Raw genomic sequence first — 19,715 nt, forward strand, 5'->3', positions numbered from 1 at the left:
GCATTGATCCACTTGCCACCCTTTCACTACCATCCCTTTGCAATTCTAGGAAAGTTGCAGCCTCACCCTCCCAGGCTTGCAAAGGTAGAGGGAGAATTATATTGGAATTTAAATTGGAAGCTCTCAAGGCATCTCAAAAATACTTTCTCTATTTTTTTTTTTTTTCCCTGTAGATATTGGAGAGGTTGGCAAACGGGTCTTCCTAAAGACAGAAGAATGTATGATTTAATGGTTTTCTTTAGATTTCTGGATGAGTGGGTGCACAGTGCTCCGTATTGTGTGGTGGGGTGGGGTGTGTCTTCTTATTGATGAAATACACTGCGCAGGTCAACTCGGTAAACCGAAATGAGAAACGCCGATTGCGCGGGTGGAGGGGGTGTGGTATGAGGGTGCCGGCGCTTGTGGAGGGGGGCGCGAATGTGAACGTGTGAAAGCGAGAGGCGTGCCAGGAGAGCGCGGGAAAGCTTACTGGTGAGGCAAGTGTGCGTCTATTTCCATGGCGCCCTGGCTCGCGGCAACCCCTGGCTGGGCGAGGGGTGTGATGTGGGAGTGGGGTGGGAGGGGGCAGCAGGCGGGGCCTGCCACGTCACTTGGAGAGTGTGTGTTGGGAAGGAAGGGCAGAGCGGAGAGCCGAGCCGCTGCAGCTGCGGCGGCGGCAGCGAAGCCTTGAGCCGTGGGGAGGTGGGTCCCCGCGCTCGGGCGCCGGGGCAGCCCAAGGCCCTCTGCGAGGCCTGCGGCGCGGCTCCTAGGGAGGAGGTGGCGGCTGTGGCGGCCGGAACCGCGACCTTGGCCGGACCCAGCCCCGCGGTGGACGCAGGGCGGAGGCCGAGCCCCGCCAGGAGTCTGCCGAGCCGGAGGGAGGCGCATCAGGCGCTTCGGTACCAGCGGCAGCCGGGGGTCCGGAGCGGCTGCAGGAGCGCAGTGGGAACTGGGAAGAGCCAGCCCGGCTGGAGGGCGGACCCCTGCGTCCGGGAGCCGGGTCTCAGGCACCGCTGGGGGCGAAGCCACGCGTCTTTTCGGGCAGCCAGTTTCACACGCGCCCGTGTGCGGTTCCGGGCATCCCAGTAAGCTCTAGCACCGGGGCGCGGGTAACGGGAAGCGCAGAACCAAATCCCCAGCGCCCAGGTCACCTCCCCAGACCCAGCCTTGCAGGGACCAGGGCTTTAGGGCTCACGGACCCAACTGCCAGGTCAGACCGCGAACCGGGAGGAGCACGAGCCCCACCCTAAAGAGGGCGCAGCCGGGAGCCGGGGAGCGGGTGCCGCGCTCCAGAGGTTGTATCGTGGGCGCCGTCCTAGTGGCGGGGAGCGCACCTCCGAGGGGGCATGAGATCGGAGAAATCCCTTACACTGGCGGCGCCGGGGGAGGTCCGTGGGCCGGAGGGGGAGCAACAGGATGCGGGAGACTTCCCGGAGGCCGGCGGGGGCGGGGGCTGCTGTAGTAGCGAGCGGCTGGTGATCAATATCTCCGGGCTGCGCTTTGAGACACAATTGCGCACCCTGTCGCTGTTTCCGGACACGCTGCTCGGAGACCCCGGCCGCCGAGTCCGCTTCTTCGACCCCCTGAGGAACGAGTACTTCTTCGACCGCAACCGGCCCAGCTTCGACGCCATCCTCTACTACTACCAGTCTGGGGGCCGCCTGCGGAGGCCGGTCAACGTGCCCCTGGACATTTTCCTGGAGGAGATCCGCTTCTACCAGCTGGGGGACGAGGCCCTGGCGGCCTTCCGGGAGGACGAGGGCTGCCTGCCCGAAGGTGGCGAGGACGAGAAGCCGCTGCCCTCCCAGCCCTTCCAGCGCCAGGTGTGGCTGCTCTTCGAGTACCCAGAGAGCTCTGGGCCCGCCAGGGGTATCGCCATCGTCTCCGTGTTGGTCATTCTCATCTCCATAGTCATCTTTTGTCTGGAGACCTTACCCCAGTTTCGTGTAGATGGTCGAGGTGGAAGCAATGGTGGTGGTGTGAGTCGAGTCTCCTCAGTTTCCAGGGGGAGTCAGGAGGAAGAGGAGGATGAAGACGATTCCTACACATTTCATCATGGCATCACCCCTGGGGAAATGGGGACCGGGGGCTCATCCTCACTCAGTACTCTGGGGGGCTCCTTCTTTACAGACCCTTTCTTTCTGGTGGAGACTCTGTGCATTGTCTGGTTCACTTTTGAGCTCTTGGTGCGCTTCTCCGCCTGCCCCAGCAAGCCGGCCTTCTTCCGGAACATCATGAACATCATTGACTTGGTGGCTATCTTCCCCTACTTCATCACCCTGGGCACAGAGCTGGTGCAGCAGCAGGAGCAGCAGCCAGCCAGTGGAGGAGGCAGCCAGAATGGGCAGCAGGCCATGTCCCTGGCCATCCTCAGAGTCATCCGCCTGGTCCGGGTGTTCCGCATCTTCAAGCTCTCCCGCCACTCCAAGGGGCTGCAGATCCTGGGCAAGACCTTGCAGGCCTCCATGAGGGAGCTGGGGCTGCTCATCTTCTTCCTGTTCATCGGGGTCATCCTCTTCTCCAGTGCTGTCTACTTCGCAGAGGCTGACGATGACGATTCGCTCTTTCCCAGCATCCCGGATGCCTTCTGGTGGGCAGTGGTTACAATGACCACGGTAGGTTACGGGGACATGTACCCCATGACTGTGGGGGGCAAGATCGTGGGCTCGCTGTGTGCCATCGCTGGGGTCCTCACCATTGCCCTGCCTGTGCCCGTCATTGTCTCCAACTTCAACTACTTCTACCACCGGGAGACGGAGCAGGAGGAGCAAGGCCAGTATACCCACGTCACTTGTGGGCAGCCTGCGCCGGACCTGAAGGCAACTGACAACGGACTTGGCAAGCCTGACTTCCCCGAGGCTAACCGGGAACGGAGACCCAGCTACCTTCCTACACCACATCGGGCCTATGCAGAGAAAAGAATGCTCACGGAGGTCTGACCAATGAAGGCAGGGCCTGCAGGAGGGGAGCACTGAGCTAACAGTCTCTTAGGCTTCCTTCTCATTTTCACTACTCACTCTAGCTTCAGTTGACTTCTTGACTCTCTCCCCTTCACCCACTACCTGGCATCCAGGACCAAATACCTGGACTATCAACCTTGTTGCTTAATCCCTTGTTGCTTAAGCATTCAAGGTGAATCCATCCAAGTGACATTTTTAAAATTCCAGCGGTGCCACCCAATCATGCCCATCTTCTGTCATATGGATGAGATATACATTTATGTCTGACCTTCCCTCAAGACTGATTTTTCATGTCTGGGACTTACAATATCTCTAGGAGCAGCAATGTCAACAGGATGGAAACCAGCCATACCTAAGTCTTCGCTCCCTCCTTAGTGTTCTTTGCTTTGGGTCATGTGCGCTTCCTAGCTTCAGGCCGCTTGATAACCGGAAGAAGCTGGAGGACAGAAGCAGTACTCAACTTGCTGTTATTCCGGTGCCCTGTAACACCTGCTGGTCATCCTGCAGATGACCCTTGGTAGAGTCTTCATTTGCACAGCCTCAAAATAGGTTATTCATTTCTAAACTTGGCTGGAATTAGAGAAAATACAATCAAACTTTACCACTTGGAGGACACGGGGGTTAGTCCAGGACCAAAGGGGCCATGGATTTTTCAAAGTGTGGCGCAGCACAAGAGGCACTGGTATTTGGTCGACATTTAGTCCTCCCCACTCTGATCCCCTGACTCTCTAGCTTCCAGGAAGGTTCCTTCTCAGAGCCAAATACTCTTTTTGTGCAAGTGCCTTCCTGAGCAGAAGAACTGGAGAAAGGGAGCCACAGAACCAGGATGGATGTCTGAATAGAGTCAAGCAACTGGCTTGACCACAGTCTGAAGCAAGGTGCCACTTAAACAGATGCTGTTTTCTCAAAGGGGCAGAGGAATCCTGTTGCAGATGGCAGCCTTTTCTCCCTCATTTCCCCCAAATTTTCTCTAGCCCTCTACCTTGCTTCCTGGGAATTTGATTTAGGATTGCTGTTGAAGGCTTCCTCAAGCAAACTCCAGCTTAAAGCCCTAGACAGGTAAAAGCACACATTGGATGGCAGCATGGGTTTCTTCCCATTTTATGGGCATGAAATATGTGGTTTAGAATAAGGAGCAAGTGTTATTCTTTTGCCAACAGCCTCACTCTAAGAGGTTTTTTTGCTGAGTCAAGCAAACACTTGCCTGCTCTGCCCCTCGGAGCTGCATTTGGTCTGCTCTCACTGGTAAGGTGACGTGGTGGCGTTCCCACTTGATCTAAGCCATTTTCTTCCATTGTGAGACCACTGCCATCTATCCACTGGCCCACCTACCCTCTTTTCTCTCTCAGTAACGTTGCCATTTGTGTTTTGCCTTTGATAAACTGTGATGTACTGTTCTGAGTTCTTTTGGGTGCAGTTCTGAAACTGAAAGGACTGTTAACATGTTTTTAATTTTATATCTATGCTTTCAGACTCTTTGATGGTAATTTTTTAAAAGCATTATTTTCTCGAAGAGCAGCTTACGAGAGGACAGCCTTACGAGGGTTTGCTTGAGAGGCAGTGTTGCTTCTGTGACTGCCAGATCTAAATCTCGATCTTGCCATAACTTTACAGGGTAACTTGGGTCCACAGTCCCTCTTTGTGCCTCAGTTTACCCACCCATTAAATGGGAACATTACTGTCTTCCCCTCCCTACCTCATGGGGGATGTCTGGGAAGCTGGGGACACTGCTATGCAAATGTGTGAATCTTAGTCATGGATTTGATTTTTAGCTCTCTCCTTACCCCCATAGGCAAGGCCTTCCCCCAGAGTTCCTGCCTTGGATCCAAAGCCTAAGAATAGGCCATTATGGACCATTGGCTCCTGAAATCCCTCCTTGGCCTCTTGGACTGAGCCCCTCAACCTTTCTTCTTACCCTTCAGAAAGGAGGGTTCTCTTTAGATATGTTCAGGGGGATCCTTCCTTGGCTGGAGGTCACCTTGACTAGGAGCTTGGCTTCTCCAAACCTGAAACACAGTAGAAGATAGAGATGTTTATGATGCACAAACCTGCTCTGAGGTCAGAAAGTGCTAGTTTTCCAAATCTCTCCCATTACTGCTGGCTATTTGGGGAAAGAAGAGAAAAGCCCATTCCAGAGGCAGAAGGGAAGCTCCCAGCCGAGGGTAAAAGTTGGGACATGTATGCATGTATCTCTGTATATGTGTATGTAATCACTCTCATCACCATCCCTGAGAAAACATTTCCTTTTCAAGTCAGAGCACGCTTGAAAGGGTTTGTGGAGAGCCCAGCTCACCAGGGACTCTGGTTGCCGTAGCAACCTTCCAGACTGTTCTCTCTATCTTCTGCTTTGGGCATCAAGGGAGACCAAGGGACTACATCTTCCCAGCTTCTCAAATGGGAGCACCTCCCACATAGTGGCTTAGGGGCTGGGAGTGCCAGGACAGGGATGTGGGACTTTTGGAAAATGTGGAGGAAGCAGGGCCTCAAAGCTTCCCGTCTGGACTTTTCTTCCTAGTTTCCCCACCCAGTCATTGCAGCTGCCTCATCTTACTCCTGATTCTTCAGAAATTTGAATGTTAAGCAACCAGTTAAACCAACGTCAGTGTTAATTTTTTCAAGCTGTCGAGGGGAGCCCTTAGAGGGGACAACTTCTCCTTGGAGTGGCAGCCAGGCTGGGCCTCACCAGGTGAGATCACAGTCTTAGGGATCATGGAGTTCCCGTCTCCGCAGAGGCAGGCTCTTCCCAGCTCCACGAGAGGCGGAGAATTGCAACTTCTTCCTCCCCAGGAAACAGTCTATCTAGCTCCTGGGAGGAATCTCAAAGACCTTTCTTCTTAAGACATCGAAGAAAAACAGAGAGGCTGTAGCTCGACCAAGTTTCTGGGAAGAATTTTGTCAAGTGATCCCTCTCTGACCTTAAGTCTCTGTATTTGGATTTTGTGCCCTGAGCACCAAGAGAATATGCACTGTGTGTTGCCTGGACAGCTGGGGTGGTGATTCACAGGAAGGGTCCAAGCCATCACTACACCTGACTCAAGCTGGAAGGAGCTCCCAGAGGACTTCCTGGAACTGCCAGCCTCAGCCTGAGATGCGGGATATTCGTCCCCACGGAGCAAGGAGGGACAGCTCACCGTCTTTGCAGGTGAGGTAGGTTCTACTGGAGGGGAATTTTGTTTTTGGCTCAGTCCTGCAGGCAAAATTAGAACGGGGTGGGGAGAGAGAGAGAAGGTGGGGAAGCGTGCATCTGGAGAGATGCAAGGGTTTCATTCTCCTTCCCTCAGGGGCTATCTCGCTTTTTCTGTGTATTTTTCTTTGACTCAATTGACTTCAGTTTTCTTTTTCTCTGTTTCTGTCCCCTGGATGCTGCTGGCCCCTTTAAAAAATGCTCCCTTTTTCTGTGCATTTTCCCCTTTCCTTCTTTTCATTCTTACTGTCTCTGCCTTTTTCTCCTTTCTCTAGTTTTCCTCCTTCTGGTTTTCCCCCCTCTGTTGTTTTACCGTCTTCTTCCTTCTATGTGTGTCTTCCTGCCTATCTTTCTCCCTCTCTCCACCTTTTCAGTGACTGGGAGCACCTAGAGTGTTGACGGCGAGGTTGCACATTGAAATGTAGGACAGCTGTGCTTGCTAAGGTCTGTCTGCAGCAGGAGTATTCCACTCTTTCCTGATTTCTCACTCTGCCATTCTTTCCTACCATGCTTACCTCTGCGGGGGCAAGTCCTGAACCTACCAAGCAAGATGAGACTGCCGTGGGCTCAGAAAAAGGTCTCCCAGAAATTTCCTGAACCTGCAAGCATAAAGGAGAGAAGGCAGGCTGGGGGGAGAGAATGACCCTGAGAAGTCTCAGATGAATCCTCTGCTGAGTAGCCCTGGACCACCTCAGGGTCTCCAAGCTTAGGAGGCTGGCAGAGAGGTCAAAGACAGAGGAACAGTAGAAATGTCAAATAAACAGACAGAAGAGGGCTTAGGAGGCAGGCATAAGGTTGGAGTTAGCCTGGAAAAAGCCTTACATCGGGGATGACCTTAGCACTGTCCTTAATTCACTTGAAGGTTTTGTTAGTATCTGGCTGTCTCTCTCGGGTACTGAAGGCAGAACAAAAGGAAAGGACATAAATCTCAGTGGTACAAGGTGCAGGGAATCCTGACAAGGAGGATTAAGATTCACCAGGCAGTCCGCAAGGAGAATTGACGGACTCCTTGCTAGAAGTCTCAGAGCATGGGCTAAGTCCCACCTGCAGCAGGACATCAGGACAACCTGAGGGGTCCCCAGGGGGTGGAAGGTTATGCTATTACAATTGGTCCCAGATAACTTTTGGGGGTAATAGAAATGCTCTCAAACAGGCTTGTGGTAATAATCATAGAACTCTAAAAATTACACCCCCAAATCATTGAATTGTGAAAAAAAGAAAGCAATGAGTCTAATAATCTGGGAGTTTTCCATCTGGGCTGGAAGAACGGTTTGGTCCTATAAATCTAGAAGTTTGGCGTGTCTAAAAATGGACCAGACAATATCTAGAATAGAACGACAGTTTTTTTTTCTTCTGCCACATGGGGACACTTCAGAGCTTACACGCAGTTTATCCTTGCTATTCATGCACAATATCACGAACTGGTGTGTGTGTGTGTGTGTGTGTGCGCGCGCGTGCGCGCGCACGCGCGCGCTTTGTTTTGACATCAAATTGTTACGAGAGTTACATGCTTTTTTCTTTTTTCCTCTAAAGATGTGTCATGCCAGTTTTTTGGGTAAGTGCAGGGCATAATTAGCATGCATTGAGCTATGATATATATGTTGAACATTATTCATTATATAGGACTATGGCCTTGAGCTTGCCCAAGGAACTTACAGTTTGCTGGCAAAAAGAAAAAAACTACAAGAAAAGTTCCTACAAACCAAAAACCCCACCAAATCCCTACAGCTGTAAACTCAGAATTCCTTAAGAGATTGCATAGGGCCCAAGGTTTTATTGATGCATCTACTATGGTTATTATTTTATTTTTGAATTTTTTGAAATTTTTTTTTGTGGGTACATAAAGGTTTCATTTTTCCTAACCCCCTCCCCACGCTCCCCCTACAGTTGTTATTGATGCTTAACAGCCCTATGATGAGGTCCCAGCAGTCTTTGGTGCTTTGGGTAAACAAAAGAAGTGGGCGGTAACGGCCTTCATTTGTCTTACTGAACCTTTCAGTGATTCTCTCCCAGACTCTGATCTCCTCTTGGCCTTCTTCACCTTATGCGCACCGGACCCTCCCTTCCCTTCCCGTGGTGCTTTCCTCAGATGCACCAGCCAGTCCTGCGGCTTGTCGTTTCTCCTCTCCACTGGCTGAGCCCTTGCTTGCGGCAGAATTTCTATCTGCCTGCAACTCGACATCCATTCCAAGATAGATTCCCAGAGAGTGTGGTCCTTCCGGGACAATCTAGCTGGAGCTGCCATCCTAGCTCACATGGGTTTGACTGTGTGTTATTGCTGTGGGAAGGAAATGGGAAGGAAAGTGTACTCCAATCCTACCTTGTCACGGTCACTTAGGGGGAGGAAAAGAAATCCGTTTACTAGGTGGTAGGAGTTCCTCTCTCCATCTCACTTCGTATTTTGCCTCGGGTTGCATAGAGAGCTCATGGCAGAATAAGGTCTGGAGCTTGGCAGTTGGCAGGGAGAGGGATCTTCCCAGACGCAGGCCGTGGGGAAGGAAGACAGATGGGCTGTTAGCCTCTCATCTTGCCCGGTCTCCTGATGAACCACTTCTGTGCTGGGCTCGAGGTCTCTGTGTGGTTGGAGATGGTCATGTTTTTCACGTCCCTTTGCTCTGAACTTGAGAAAGTAGTTCACCCTGCCTCTTGGTCTTTTTGGTCCTCATCCTCTGGCTTCACCTGGTACCCTAAAGGGGGAGTGGAAACCTATCAGCCGCCGCCTTTGAAGGGTTATCAAAGCGGCGGCTGTGTTTGAAGGTGCCCAGTAACAACAGGAGTGTGACTCCCTAGTTTTCAGAACAAAAGAGGAAAAGTTCCTACCCTACAGGAAGTATCATTCACACTGGTCCTACCTTGGCTATCACTTGACCTGTTTGGGGACTAGCCCTGCTGGGATTTATTACAATTTTTTTTTAAACCCAACTCCAACCTCATCATTGTTACTCTAAAGAGAGTTCCTCATTCCTCGGTCACGAGCCTCAGCAGATACACTTTACCTCCTCCTAGAAAACATTTTGGAATCTTAAGCAGCTTCTGCTGTAGGCTGCAAGGAGCGCAGACAGACCCTGGCTCTTTGGTGAGAGCAAAGCCGACATTTCAAAAGGAAATTGCAGCCACGCAGTCTGCTGGCGCTGCTATTTTTGACATGCTTGCTGTTCTCTCAGGGCTTGACAACCGCTGTCTCCAGGAGACAGACAAACCTGCTCTTGGCAGCAGAGACACTGCTTTGAAAAAGAACATAGGAAGACAGTCCTGCAGCTGGGAGGGGCGGGGGGGACTTACCACTGGAAGTGTGGTACCTGGCTAGCGGGGCTGCAGATCTGAGGCTGCAGGATTTATCCTCACCCAGGGAATCCTGACCCTGCGTTGCATCATTCCCAGTGGGAACAGTCCTAGCAAGAATAAGAATGGCGCCATTCATTTACGGAACATTTCCAAACACGTTCAGTGCTTTCAGACATCGTGCTATTGAACAAAGGGGTTAAGAGCATAGTTGCTGGAACCAGATCGTCGCAGCTCAAATTCCTCCTTTGCTGGGTGACATTGGGCAAGTTATGGAACAGTTCTGTGGCCTCAGTTTCCTTTTCTGTCAAATGGAGGCTAATAATCGTACCAATCTGATAGGGTTGTTTCAAAGATTAAAATAATTAATATATGTACAGTGTTTAAATGTACAATGTCAGCTGTTATTATCCTATAGCAATGGAATGAGGTGGTAGGCTAGGCTTTGTTTTTTTCTTTGGCAGGTAAGAAAATTGAAGCTCAGAGGGGTTGTGATGTACTTAAAGGCACACAGTAATGTGTGTTTAATACTCTTCAGGGGACATGGAACCGAATGGAATGCAGTGAGGGTCTAACTGTTATTGGGCAAGAAGAGAGAATGAAGCCATAGCTCCTAAATGTGTATGTAGACTTCTGTTTACATGCCAGCTTGTCTCTGATGGAACAGCAGCAGGTGTCCTGTGCTTTTGTTTCCTATGGGTCTCTGAGTGTGCACACACACACACACATGCATATACACACATAAATATATATACATACATCCACATATATACACACATATATACGCACACAAACCCACATATACACACACATATATATACACAAACATAAATATACACATGCACATGTATACACACATATATGCACACACAAACACATATATACACACATGTATGCACAGACTCATATATACACGCTTATACATATACCCACATATATACACACACACGTGGTGCTCTATATTCTATATGTGTGTAGCGTATATACGTGGAACATCTTTCTATGGAACCCTTCCTCAGTACCGCCACTGATCTCCCTCTTCCATTTTAACATTCTCAGTGGTTGACACTCCATTCGAGTTTTCCTCACACACCTGCTCATGCCTTCTTCCTTGGGATGAATGCAGGGTCTTATAGTTAGCAGGAGGGACAGAACCCACAAACCAGACCCGGGCCCAGAATTTTCCTACACTGTTCCAGTGGCTTTCAAACTTCCACTGTCCTGGTCCTCATCCTCAGCATGCATTCTGTTCCCCAGTCACCTTCACGGCCCCCTTTGCAGGTGGGGGTACCCCTTAATCTCCCGTGAATGTGTTTCTGCTTTCCTGGTCCTCCATTAAAGTGGAGGAGACAGGAGGCCCTGGAGTTGGAATAATCCAACTCCCCTGCCCTTGTGGGTCTCCACTGGCCTTCACTCCGCCTAAAGAGCATTTATGACGTCTCTTGTTAGGGGTCTCGGCGTGGGCCAGATTGCTGTCTTCACCCTCATCTCACTGCCATAGCCACTACGACTTCTTACAAAGGTCCCATCCCAGGGCAAGTCGACGTGGCTGCCCTCATGTTTGAGGATTCTGAGCATGCTGGCTTGCCTGCCTTTGGAGTTGGAGAATTGGTCTGAATCACTGTTTATTAGCTGTACCTCATTTAACCTCTCCAAGCTTCAGTTTCGTCATCTGCAAAATAAGGAAGCTAACATCACTTGCCTTACACAGTTGCTGTGAGATTCAGAAGAGACAGCCAGTTACAGAGTTTAGCAGGAAATAAACTCTTAGCAAAGCATGGCTCTTCCCACTGCCAATCAGCAGAGGGACCCTCGGAGACACCAAACACCCACCTGAGAGTGGCGCCGAAACTACCTGCATGTCAGAGAAAGGCAGGGTCCCTGCTGACTGCAGTTTTGTTCTCTGAAACAAACATTTAAATGAAATATGACATAAAAAATAGACTCAGGATAGCTAGCTATTTTTACCAGAAGGCTCTTTGCCTAGAGGATTCACAGCAGAATTTCTTTAAATAATTGCACTTACGATGTGATTTAATATACAGAAATATAATCTGAATATATCTTGGAAGAATAGGATGGATATACTGGTAATATGTATATATTTTAACAAAGTTTGTTTCCAGCCAAACTAGAATGAGAATTCTCACTTAACCCTTCCCTCAAGCCCCGGAGCATTGCAGAGGGTGGTGCTGAGGGTCCCAGATGGAGGGGACAGTCAATGCCACTTTACAAAGAAGGAGACTGATGCAGAGAAGTGAAATAATTTGCCCAAGATCACACAGGAAATTAGGGGCAGAGCTGTGCTTGGGACCCAAATTTTCTGACTCCAACTCCAGCATATTTTCCCATGGGAAATGGAACTATAAGAAATTATCTAAAAACACACACACAACACACACACACACTTAAAAATAACTATTCATTTTCTGTCCAACCAAACTCCCTAGCAGAGCTGTCCATTGAAAATGGAATTAAGTGATGTTTAGTTTTATCTTTCCCTCCCCTGAGTTTTCAGGGCACAGAGGCAGTGGTCGTAGCTACAGAAGCCCAGAACCAGATGACCAGCTTCTGGATTTTTAAGGAAGTACTAATGACTGAGGACTAGTGCAGACCAAAGGTATTTAGCACTGGACAAAGAGAGGCTCATGTACAGGCTCTGGGCTTCTAATCTCACTGATTAAGGGATTCTTTAACCTCTTAAGGCTTTATTTTTTTCTGTTTAATTTAGTGACTGGACAGAATAAAACTGTCATAGATTGGAAATCAGGAAAGCAAGGGGTTATCTGAGTCTTCTGTATTTTATAGAGGAAGGAGGGGATGCAGAAGGTCAGCATCTTACCCAGGAGCGTTGACTTCTGATGCCTTGGGAGGCAGAAAGCAGCTTCTAGACTCTTCCCTGCACTTTGTTGCCCTGATAGAGAAAGAGAAGTCGCTGTCAGTTACAGAGCTCTTTCACAAATCACAGGACCAGGGTCAGAAGGAAGAACGTGTCCAGAAGCCCTGGTTGTTGAGGCATAAATCAGCCAGGCACTCCTCAGCTGCTTTAAGGCAATTTGGCATTGGTGGAAAGAGAAAAAAGTTCTGATATGGTGGGGAAAATAGCTGTGTTCCCTGCAGAAGGCTGCGGTCTGTGCTTCAGGGGAAGGATCACGTTCACCCGGGAGAGCGTATGTGTGCACACTCAGGCGCCAGGCACACCCTCCCAACCAGATCCTCTACTCACTTGGAAGTGTGTGTGTGTGTGTGTGTGTGTGTGGTTTTGTTTTTCTTTTTTGTGTATCTGCAATCTCCTGGTTTATGGTTTTACATGCCTCCAGCAATTCCAAATTGCAATCACAGAGCACCTACCCTAAAACTGGGCAGATTACCTTGTAAGAGGTCCTCAGTTGTCACTTGTGGCTTGGGAGCCACATGGGACACAACATTAAGGGCTATTGGAATATTTCGCACACACATCTGACTTTTTGGTTTCTCTTCAAAGCAAAGGTCTGGGCTTGTTGATCCCACACGTTTGCTTTCCACCCCCATCAGCAAAAGCTGAGGGACAGTGGCCCCCTGCAGAAGGACGTGGGTCCTCTTTTCCCAGTGCCCATCACTTCTTAGTCCCTGCTGCTGAGGCTGGGCCATCTGTCATTTTTTTTTTTTTTTAAGATGGAGTTTCGCTCTTGTTTCCCAGGCTGGAGTACAATGTCATGGTCTCAGCTCACTGCAACCTCTACCTCCCAGGTTCAAGTGATTCTCCTGTCTCAGTCTCCTGAGTAGCTGGAATTAGTGCCCGCCACCAGGCCTGACTAATTTTTTGTATTTTTAGTAGAGAGTGGGTTTCACCATGTTGGCCAGGCTGGTCTCAAACTCCTGACCTGAAGTGATCCACCCGCCTTGGCCTCCCAAACTGTTGGGATTACAGGTGTGAACCACCGCCCCCAGCCCGTCTGTCAGTTTTAATTGTGCCCCTAGCCATGTTTTTTCGTAGGTGGGAGATAGTTCTCTCTATGTACATTTCTACCAAAGCTTAGAAAAAGAAAGATGGAAAGAGTATCGTGTTTAGGGAAAACGATAACTGGCTTATGTCACCTGGTAACCCCTGGGGATACAGGCGCTTGCGGCCATACTCAGAGCCTTCCTGTGTGACTTCATCTAGTGGCTCAGAATCAATTATCTGACTTAGAAGTAGCAGGTCAGATGGAGATGGGAATATGTGAGTTTGCTGGAAAAAACAGAAATGAGAGCAGAAATGAAGGCTGCTTGCCGGGAGGAGCCGGTTCCAGCTATCCGTGAGAGACGGAAGTGTGGGGCTGCACAGAGAAGAAGGCGCTGGAGAGTAACAAGAGCATGCCATGTTCTGTGTCCAGGTAAGCAGGCAGGGGAATGTGTGATGTGATTCAGAACTCCCAACCGAAGTGATGAAAATGGGAAATCAGGCAAACTTCCGCGTTCGGAGATGTGTCCAATTAGAGAACCGCCTCCTGTTTCTGTGATCTCAGACTGTGGAGCACTACTCCACTCCCGCTGGCTAGGACCGAGTGGGCGTCAGAGCGGGGATTCATGAGTGGCACTGTGTGGCTTTCCTGATAACCACTGGCCACCCACCCATGGGCTATGCATCTGTCTGGTTGCTTCTGCGATGTCATGAGGCCCATGGCCATCCCCAGATTCGATCTTGCCTCTCCTGGGTTATTTCCAGCTGGTTTCAGTTCTCAGGTGGAATCTCCTGTCTTTGAAGCTTTTTGGTCAAAAGGTAAATGACCATAGATTTGGAACCATGTCTAACATTATTTCCTTCAGAGGGAGATAAGAAAGGTTTTCCTTTTTTTAAGCTTTATATTTGCCCTTTCCAGGAGGGCAGGAAATATTCAATCAGGTTGGGGTTAAATAAAATCCATCATGAGCCTTACATTTGAATGCTTGTAGGCTTCACTTTTTCCAACAGATGCATTTCCAAAAAGTTGTTGTTGTGGTGTGTGTATAATACAATTATTTTCCTATCAGAGGCGCTTTTTAATAGAAGTGGGCCCTTTCGCATTAAAAAATCCACACAATATGGTTACACTTAAAAGAGAGCATGCAGTCGGTGGAAAAATGAATGTAAACTAGCTTATAATGTACTTCATGCAATCGTGATTCCTTCCTTCAGCGGAAGGAAGAGGGATACTGTGGCATTGGAAATGATGAAGACTGCTGATCAGACTTGAAAGGGAAAAAAGCGTTTTTATTTTCATTGTAGGAACTAGGAGACATTTTTAAAAATATATGTTCAAAAATGGGAACTCCAGCTGGGTGCAGCGGCTCATGCCTGTAATCCCAGCACTTTGGGAGGCCGAGGCAGGCGAATCGGTTGATGTCAGGAGTTCGAGATGAGCCTGGCCAACATGGTGAAACTCCATCTCTACTAAAAATACAAAAATTAGCCGGGTGTGGTGGCGGATTTCTGTAATCTCGGCTACTTGGGAGGTAGAGGCATGCAAATTGCTTGAACCAGGGAGGTGGAGGTTGCAGTGAGCTGAGATCGTGCCACTGCACTCCAGCCTGGGCGACAGAGTGAGACGCTGTCTCAAATAAATAAATACATAAATAATAAAATAAAATTAAATGGGGAATTCCAAGAAACTCTATCATCATCTCTCCTTTTCTTGCTGCATGCAGACTGTAAGTGATGCATTTGCAGGTGGGCAACACTGCATTTCCCACACCTGTAGCTGTGTCAGGTGAGGCAGGACAGGAGACATGAGGACATGGTTCTGAGCCTCTTAGTCTATCTGTGAACAGTGTAGGCAGAGGGTGATATCTGTCCACCCTGAGGGAGTCAACTGCCAGTGCTGTTCCCCACTGGTGTCTACCTGTGTGACCCAGGGAGAATTCAGAATCTCACTGAGCCTTGCTTTTCTCCCCTGTAAAACTGGGCCATTAATAGACATCCCACATGGTGGCCAGTGAATCGGTGGAATTACAGCAGGTAATGCTAACAGGCCTGGCATGTGGTAAGCATTCAGTAAAAGTTATTATTTCATGGTCTATTTCTTATTTGCCCACTGTGACAGAGTACCGAGGCATAGGCAAGGCCTCTTATCCAAACGTTAGGTACAGTTAAAGCCACTCACAGCTCTCCTAAATCAGTCTTTTGGGAAATATGTCTACCTAAGTAGACATATTTCTTTTGTTTCATAGATTTGGACTTTCTGATCCAATAGTGACCATGATTCAGCTCTTCAATCACCAAACACTTGGTCATAACAGAGGCGACTCATGTAAAGGGGCTTCCTACCCTCTTAGAGTGAAACTGTTTCCTTGCTAAAAAAGCCAGCAGCAGAGAATATCCAGGGATTTTGTTAAATTCCTAAAGAAAGAACGTAAGCAATGAGGTGACTTACCCATTGAGAACCCTGAGATCAGCGAGAACTTCCAGAAAACTTGGGAATCCACAGAGAGATTGAAGGACTGAGTGTGGAAGGCTCGCATGACTCAGCTATTCACTTGGCTGACCTGTGGGCTGCCGTCAGCGGGAGAATGAGCGGGAAGAAATGCACAAGGGTGTGGGTAGGATGCTTTCTCCCCGATGCGCGAGGTCAACACTTTTCTTTGCAATGATAATACAAATCAGTGGAAAACAGACTCAACTTACAGAGGATGCATTGGCTTTACCTTTAGCATTTCAGAGATGTATTTAATTTGCAAGCCAGTCAGCTGAACTCACTTCATATATCAGTAGAGAATAAGGACAGATGACATGGAAGAATTGAGCAGGAAGAGAATTCTAAAAGTCATGGAATTCATTGCCTTGCTGTGCATTAGAAAAATTTCTAGATTATTCCAGGCTTATTCTGAAAAATGCCCAGAGAAAGAGAATCCATAATATAGACTCCCTCAAGCTACTTGTGTTTGAGCACGTCGTTTGTCAGGGTGTTTTCCTCATTTCTCAGTTATACATCTCCTGCTGCACTTCAAATTTCCTTCCTCCTGTTTTGTCTTCTGCTGACATAGATACTCAAGTGACCGTATTACCTAGAATAACTCATGCCAGAGTTCCTCAAATGTGATCTGCAGAACATCAGTCCTACACAACTTTCCATGGAGAAAGAATCCCCAGGCATTATGTTTCAGAAATGCTGCCTCTTGGAGACGTACAATGCATACGAACATAAAATTAAAGGCTCTGAGAAGTCGTGCAGCAGTAAACCTATTTGACTTCTTTAACCCAGTGTTTTTCAACTTTTTAGTTTTTAAAAAATTTTTTTACCACAGACTCTTCTTCCCCCTTTTATAGTAATGTCTGCTCACATACCCCCAAAACTCAACCAACAAATACATTTTGAAAAACTTGAAGAGATCTGAAGCTTGTTGCAATGGATTTGAGAGCACGGAGCCTCAGCCATTAAAGGTTTTTTGAGTTGGACCATTTTGTGGCTTCTTACCAAGCTTTTTAAAGTTCTTCACGCCCCTCGTGAGTTGTGCAGAAACAGAAATGATGTTTTGATAAGGCTCTGAATAATGTGATAAAAGACATCCTCTTCCCTATAGTCTTTATAAGTCTTCTTAAATAGAAGTCTTTGAGAAAATAACAGTAAGAGTTGGTCTTATTAGGTTTAGGGCTACCTTGCTAGGAAATGTCCACAGATCTGATGCACTCTGCCAGGGGAATGAGGACGTCTGCATGCCTTACAGTGTAACAGCCAATTCCTATGCACGTTGTTAACCAAATCAAAAACTGTAACATGGATTTTTTTTACAATCACTTTTCTAACGAAAACCTGTTGATGAAAACATTCATGATAACCTTTACTAACTATCCTATTTATGAAATCTTCCTCACAATCTGAGAAAGGTGCAAATACCAGCAGTGAGTTGTATATAACTGGGTTTTCTCAGTATTCTTTTCCATCTTCGTAAACACTGTTTTCAAGTGTGACATTTGCCCTTTCTCCCTAAGTATTTTTGGTGCTGACATACCACAGTTGGACCTGGTTCCTCTGGTGCTTGGATTTCAGTCCCCTGGAAAGGTGTTTTCTGCTAGGTGTTTTTGTTTGTTTGTTTGTTTTATTTTGTTTTGTTGTTTTGGTGCTGCTGAGGGCTCTTACCTCTGACCCTCTTCTCATCCAGCAAGGCCTGAGGCTTGCTGTCTGCTTCTCACCCACTGGCCCAGGCTGAAATTCCTTCTTCCGTGGTGTCCCTTCTGTGCTCAGAGGCAAAAGCAGAAAGGATGTAATTGCTCTTGTCCTGTTGTTGCCTTTGTACCGATTCCTCTTCTGTACATCTTGAGCCATGAGGAAAAGTTTCTGGTATTAAAGCCACTAAAAGTCAGAAGTGGACTGTGGGGTGGGTGAGGATTGCATCCAATTCTGCGTCTGTCACTAACCTGCTGTGTGACCCTACGCATGTCACCTGCCTGGCCCTCAGCAAATGGTAGCCATTAGTATTGTTCTCCCACCAGAGTCTTCACTGTAAAGTGAGGTCATTGGATTCGACGACTGGGTTTCTGCTTGAAAATTCTGCGGATACCTAAGTGTATTAATCAGATGTGCAGCTGGCTCCCTGAAAACTTGACAGACTTTATTGCTTGGCTTCTGCCACTGGAGTGATCTTTGAAAAAGAGAGTTGGAATTACTAGGTTTTCAACTTGATGTAGAATCACTGAATTTCAGAGCTCATATACTCCAGTCTATTATTTTACAAAGATCTGAACTTACATTTAAAAATATACTGAGCAGGTTGTAGCAAAGTTTTGAATGAGATACAATAATTTTTATCTGCTATCAAGGAATGATAAACGTCTTCCTTTTCCTTCCTTTCTGCCTCTATTCCTTCCTCCCTCCTTCCTTTCCTCCTTTCCTCCCTCCTACCTCTCTCTTTCCTTCCTTCCCTCCCTTTTTTCCTCCCTCCTCCCCTCCCTCCTCCCCTCTCTCTTCCTTCCTTCCTCCTTTTTTCCTTCCTTCCTTCTTTTTCTCCCTCTCTCCCTCCCCTTCCTTCCTTCCTTCCTTCCTTCCTTCCTTCCTTCCTTCCTTCCTTCCTTCCTTCCTTCCTTCCTTCCTTCCTTCCTTCCCTCCCTCCCTCCCTCCCTCCCTCCCTCCCTTGTCCTTCCCTCCTCCTTCCCTCCCTCCTTTCTTTCTATTTTTCTTAGAGGAAGTCTATCCTAGTTATTAAGTGATTCCAGATCCTTCTTTATTTCGGCGTTGCAAAATAAACATTCCTCGGTTTTGGCTGTGTCAAGCACCTTGGCATTATGATGGGGAAAGTGCTGGGCAAGAAAAGATGTTTCTATATTAAGGAGAAGCAGGGGAGTGCGGCCCAGCAGGGATGCGAACCAGTATTCCCTGGGTCTCAGACTCCACACTAGAGGAAGAAAGGACAAAGGAAAGAAAGGTTGGTGTCACTCTCTGGAATCCTTAGACAAAGTAGAAGCTGGCTGCTTCCATTTCTGGGAGACAGCAGTGAGCAGCCCCAAGGGCAGGAATTGGGTTGTAGGGCCTGGGTCACCTCCCTGTGCCGCACAGTGGCTCTGGGATAGAAAAGTCCCTGGAAGAGTGTCTAGCTCTGCCCTCACAGCTCTGCCCTGGGAAGCTTCCGAGCTGGGGCCTACCCCTGCACAGCTCCACCAAGGTCCTGCTGCTTTTTGGTGTGCGTTCATCATTCTCATCCCTCTCAGCTTTCCTTCCTACTCTTAGTGCAGCCTCATGAAGCTACCCAATCCCTGGACAGGGATAGGAAGCCTGTGTGGACTCCTAATGTGCTGTTTGACCTTGAGCAAGTTACTTCAATTGAACTCTTTATTTTCAGACTCTAAAAGGAGTATCTGCTCATAATAGAAAATTACCCCAATTTAGAAGAGTACAAGGAAGAAAATAAAAATCCCATAACCCCACCACCAGAGACACTGAGTGTTGGAACTTTGTTGTATTTTTCCCCCAGACTAACTTTGTCTGTCTGTATCTGTATATCTATAGAGATCATTCAGTATTTCATTTGAAAAGCTTCACATTATATCTCTAGTTTTCTCATGCAGTTACTACATAGCCGTCACAGAGATGCAGCCTTCTTTTGGTAACCCACTTCCTATTGGACATTCAGGTTGCTTCTAACGAATGGTACCACAACAAACACTTGTAGCGTAGATATTTGTTCACATTTATGACTCCTTCCTTGGCTATACTCCTAAAAGCGTCAAGAGATGTAAACAAAGTGAGCAACTAGTTTTCTAGGTATCACCTTTCTCACCTATAGTAAAACAACAACAGAAACAACAATCAGTGATAGCAGCAGACACTCACGTAGCATCTTGTGTGCCAGGCATGCCTCTAAGGGCTTATGTGTACCAA

General features: G+C 48.1%; 1 protein-coding gene across 2 annotated transcripts in view; it reads left to right on the plus strand.

The window, feature by feature from the left end:
* The first annotated feature begins 269 nt into the window (after positions 1-269).
* KCNA6 (potassium voltage-gated channel subfamily A member 6) overlaps positions 270-19,715 on the plus strand; it is a 41,004-nt gene continuing 21,558 nt past the window's right edge. Inside the window, exon 1 of one of the 2 annotated variants that reach the window (XM_007967304.3) lies at positions 270-6,086. In XM_007967304.3, the coding sequence (XP_007965495.1) occupies positions 1,326-2,918 (1,593 nt within the window). In that variant the 5' untranslated portion in view covers positions 270-1,325 and the 3' untranslated portion in view covers positions 2,919-6,086. The remainder of the gene's footprint in view (positions 6,087-19,715) is intronic. The other variant, XM_007967305.3, reaches the window with a different exon arrangement.

The sequence above is a fragment of the Chlorocebus sabaeus genome, chromosome 11 (assembly GCF_047675955.1).
Source record: "Chlorocebus sabaeus isolate Y175 chromosome 11, mChlSab1.0.hap1, whole genome shotgun sequence".
Taxonomy (NCBI): domain Eukaryota; kingdom Metazoa; phylum Chordata; class Mammalia; order Primates; family Cercopithecidae; genus Chlorocebus; species Chlorocebus sabaeus.